The sequence below is a fragment of the Elephantulus edwardii genome, unplaced genomic scaffold (genome assembly GCF_000299155.1).
Source record: "Elephantulus edwardii isolate Elephantulus edwardi_28Jun2011 unplaced genomic scaffold, EleEdw1.0 scaffold00210, whole genome shotgun sequence".
Classification (NCBI taxonomy): domain Eukaryota; kingdom Metazoa; phylum Chordata; class Mammalia; order Macroscelidea; family Macroscelididae; genus Elephantulus; species Elephantulus edwardii.
The window spans coordinates 882,281-886,076 of NW_006399960.1; the positions used below are offsets into that span (position 1 = coordinate 882,281).

General features: G+C 39.3%; 1 protein-coding gene across 1 annotated transcript in view; it reads right to left on the reverse strand.

Annotated features, from left to right (window-relative positions):
• RPGR (retinitis pigmentosa GTPase regulator) overlaps nucleotides 1–3,796 on the reverse strand; it is a 61,941-nt gene that overhangs the window by 1,124 nt on the left and 57,021 nt on the right. The window contains 1 exon segment of the mRNA XM_006903744.1: nucleotides 15–1,971. Coding sequence (XP_006903806.1) covers nucleotides 15–1,971 — 1,957 coding nt within the window.

Consider the following 3,796-nt stretch of genomic DNA (forward strand, 5'->3'; position numbering starts at 1 on the left):
TCTCCCTCTCCTTCCTCCTCTTCCCCTTCGTCTCCCTCTCCTTCCTCCTCTTCCCCTTCATCTCCCTCTCCTTCCTCCTCTTCCCCTTCATCTCCCTCTCCTTCCTCCTCTTCCCCTTCGTCTCCCTCTCCTTCCTCCTCTTCCCCTTTGTCTCCCTCTCCTTCCTCCTCTTCCCCTTCATCTCCCTCTCCTTCTTCCCCTTCATCTCCCTCTCCTTCTTCCCTTTCATCTCCCTCTCCTTCCTCCTCTTCCCTTTCATCTCCCTCTCTTTCCTCCTCTTCCCCTTCCCCTTCATCTCCCTCTCCCTCCTCCTCTTCCCCTTCCCCTTCATCTCCCTCTCCCTCCTCCTCTTTCCCTTCCCCTTCCTCTTCTACCTTTCCTCCCTCTTCTTCCTGCTCTTCCCCTTCTTTCCCTGGCTTTTCTTGCTCACGTCCATCCACTTCCTCTTCTTCCCCTTGTCCCTCCTGGTCTTCCCCTTCTGTATCTGTCCTTTCCTCTTCCTCTCCTCCCTCTTTCTCTTCCTCTTCTATCTCTTCACCTTTCCCTTCTTCCTCTTCCCCATCTCCTTCCCCTTTATCCTCTTCTCTTTGTTCTCCACCTTTTCCCTCAGCCCTTTCTTCTACTCCTGGCTGCTCTTCACTCTCATCTTCATCCTCCCCTTCTCTTTGCTCTTCCTCCTCTTCTTCCTCTCTTCCTCTCTCTCCTTGCTCCTTCCTTTCTCCGCTTTCTGGCTTCTTTCTTTCCTCCTGATGTCTTTCTTCCTTATTTTCCCCCTCCCATTCCTTCTTTCCCAGGCCCTTATCTCCTTTACTCAAGCTCCCTATTTCTCTAATTCCTACTGCCTTGTCTCTTCTGTTTTTCTCCCCCTTCACTTCTTTTTCCTCACTCAGCCTCTGTTCTGCTCCTGATTTACTTCCTGGACAGATTCTATCACTTTCACCTGTGCACATATTTTCTGCCTCTTCCCCTAATTTTTTCTTGCCTTCACTCACCTTTTCTACGTCTGCAAGATCATCTGACAGCTTTTCTGCTTTCTCCTTCACTCTTTCTTCATGTACCTCATTTTCCTCTAGCTCAGCCTTCTCTTTAGCACTCTTTTCAGAACCATCAGTTCCTTGCTCTTCCAGGATTTCTGACATTTGTTCACTCTTGAAATTAAATTTTTCCATAAAATTTGATACTTCATGTTCAACATCTTCCTCATGTGCTTGTTCCACATATTTTCTGTTAAACCACAGGGGTGAGTCACTGCTAGTATCAGATTCATCTTCCTCTCCAGTACAACGTTCTACAGATTCAAGTGGTTCTACTTCATCAGCTATATCCTGTTGCTTTTCAATTTCACCTTCCATAAAACACGCAATCAATTCTTTTTCACGGTCAAACACCGCACGGTGCTTGTGTCCTTTATATTCCTGGACCAAATCTTGATCTTCATCCTCAGTATCCATATCTGTATTTGTCAAGACCTCAGTAAGTGTACTGCTTATATTTGCCTCATATTTCCTTTCATCCTCCAAGCTCTTCAGGCCTATCAGCTCATTTTCTTTCTCAGAATCTGTTTCCTTGTCTTCTGAATCATTCTGACTGTGTCCACCATTATTTTCATTTTCTACTTCCTTACCCTCAAGTTGATCATCACCACCAAGCTTATTGTCATATCTAAGGATTTCTTGCAACAAACTGTCTTCAATAGTGTTGAACTGATGCCTAGACTGGCCTGAGGCACTACTTAGGTCTTCATCTGAAAGTGATCCAGAAGACACTGTTGTCTGTGTCATGCATATTCCTTCTGATAATAGTTGCTTATACTCTTTCTTTTCTTTCATTTTTTGGGAACTCTCTTCAATTTCAGATTCCAATTCCGATTCGGATTCATTATCATTAACAACTCCAGTATCAGCTGCATGTTCCTCCAGTTTCTCAATTGTTTCTTGTGTCTGTAAATTTTTTGAAGCAATCGTCATACTACTGTTAGTTGACAAAGAGAACTTATCTACTTTAAATTATTCCCAAGGATTTAAAAGTTTAAAGACTTCACTAGAAGATTTAACTGCCCAGTTTTACACTTCGCTCAGGTTTGAATTTGGGAGGTAGGATCATAGTGGTAAGGAGGTGCACTGCTAACCTAAAGGCAGGTGATCAAATCCATCATCTGTGCTGTGGGAGAAAGATGGACAGTCCCCTCCTATACAACTTATAGCCCCTGAAAACCAGCTAGAGGGTCAGCTATTAGTCAGTTCTGACTTGATGTTGCATAACAACAAGTCCGAAGTATAGCTAACTCTGATTTATTAATATGTGTACTATCACAGTATAGTCAAGATTATTCTCTGCCCCTTTTCTCAATCTGGACCAATGCTTAAATATAATACATTTCTAGACTGATTTTGCAAATTCATGTCTAAGAAATGTATACTTTTCTTGCATTCAGTTTTTCCATTTCCTTAATGTCTTTCACTTTCTAAATTTTGTCTTTGCATAAAATTAACAAAATTAAAGAACATAAAATTTAAAATGTTAAAAATTAACTTGAAAGAATAGTTTTTTTCTTAGAAGAAAACTAAAATAAAAACTCCAAATGAAATATTTTCTGTGTAATAAATAATACTGAATATATTTTTCTTTTTAAAATCGTATCTGATATAAACTTCCAAATTCTGACCCTCTCCTTTTAGCTATTCTTATATTCTTCCACTATAATAATTTGTGCAGATTAAAAAAAAACACTAAGGGAAAATACTCAAGGTAAAATATAAAATTTTTAATTTGAAAAAATATTTTTGAATGAATCATGAGAATTTTTATTATATATAAGAAATACAAAGCTAATTTCATGTGGGGAAAAAAATCAAATTGTTGACATAAATTCTAAGGACTCTGGTGTCCTGGTGGCAAGAAGCTGTGCTACAATTCCGAACGTAACAGTTCAAGGTGGGAGAAAGATGAGCAATCTCCTCCTGTGGAATTAACTGCCTCTGAAAGCCTGCCGGAGGGTCAGCTATGGGTTGGCTCTGACTCTACAGTACACAACAACAACAACAGATTCAAATAATTAATCTGGGGGCCTATGGGTTGGGGGCTGGAGGAGAGAGAAAGAAAAAGGGAGGGAAGAAGGGAAGAGTATCTTTTGTTATTCACTAAAGTAGTCATGGCAGAACCTCTACTTCAAAATACTGTGTGAAGTATAAAATGTATGTATCAGTTTAAAAAGTAGGTTTTTTCCTTTGGAAATTATTTTTGTTTGTTTTAGGCTCTGTTCTTTAAAATATCACAATTTTTTTTTCAAGACAGAGACAGGCTCATACTTCTAAGTATATGTGCCTTTCTTTCTCTAGCATGGAAAAAACTGACATGGAAGAGACAGATCCCTAAGTCTAAAGTAAGAGGAAATTAGTACAATATTCACTGAGTGTCCACAATTATGTGTGAAGGAATGAGCTCTCTCACATTCTAAGACATACTAGTATTCACCATGTCCCTCGGTAAAACAAATTCGCTCTGAATTTTTATACTTTAGAAAGTTTCTGTGAATTTTGAGATTTTTTTTAAAAAATTAACAAATATGGCAAAGCCATTAGGAATGAGATGTTCTCTAGAGCTTCTTCCCTCAACTCACATTTCTCCAATTTATTTTCCTAACCCTCTCAGGCATTATCCACTATCTTATCCCACTGGTCCTTAAAGCCAAGAAAAGGCAATGGATTTCAGGCAGGCAATTATCTCTCTGGGATTGTAAAACCACATTCTTTCTATCTATCTATCTATCTATCTATCTATCTATCTATCTATCTAT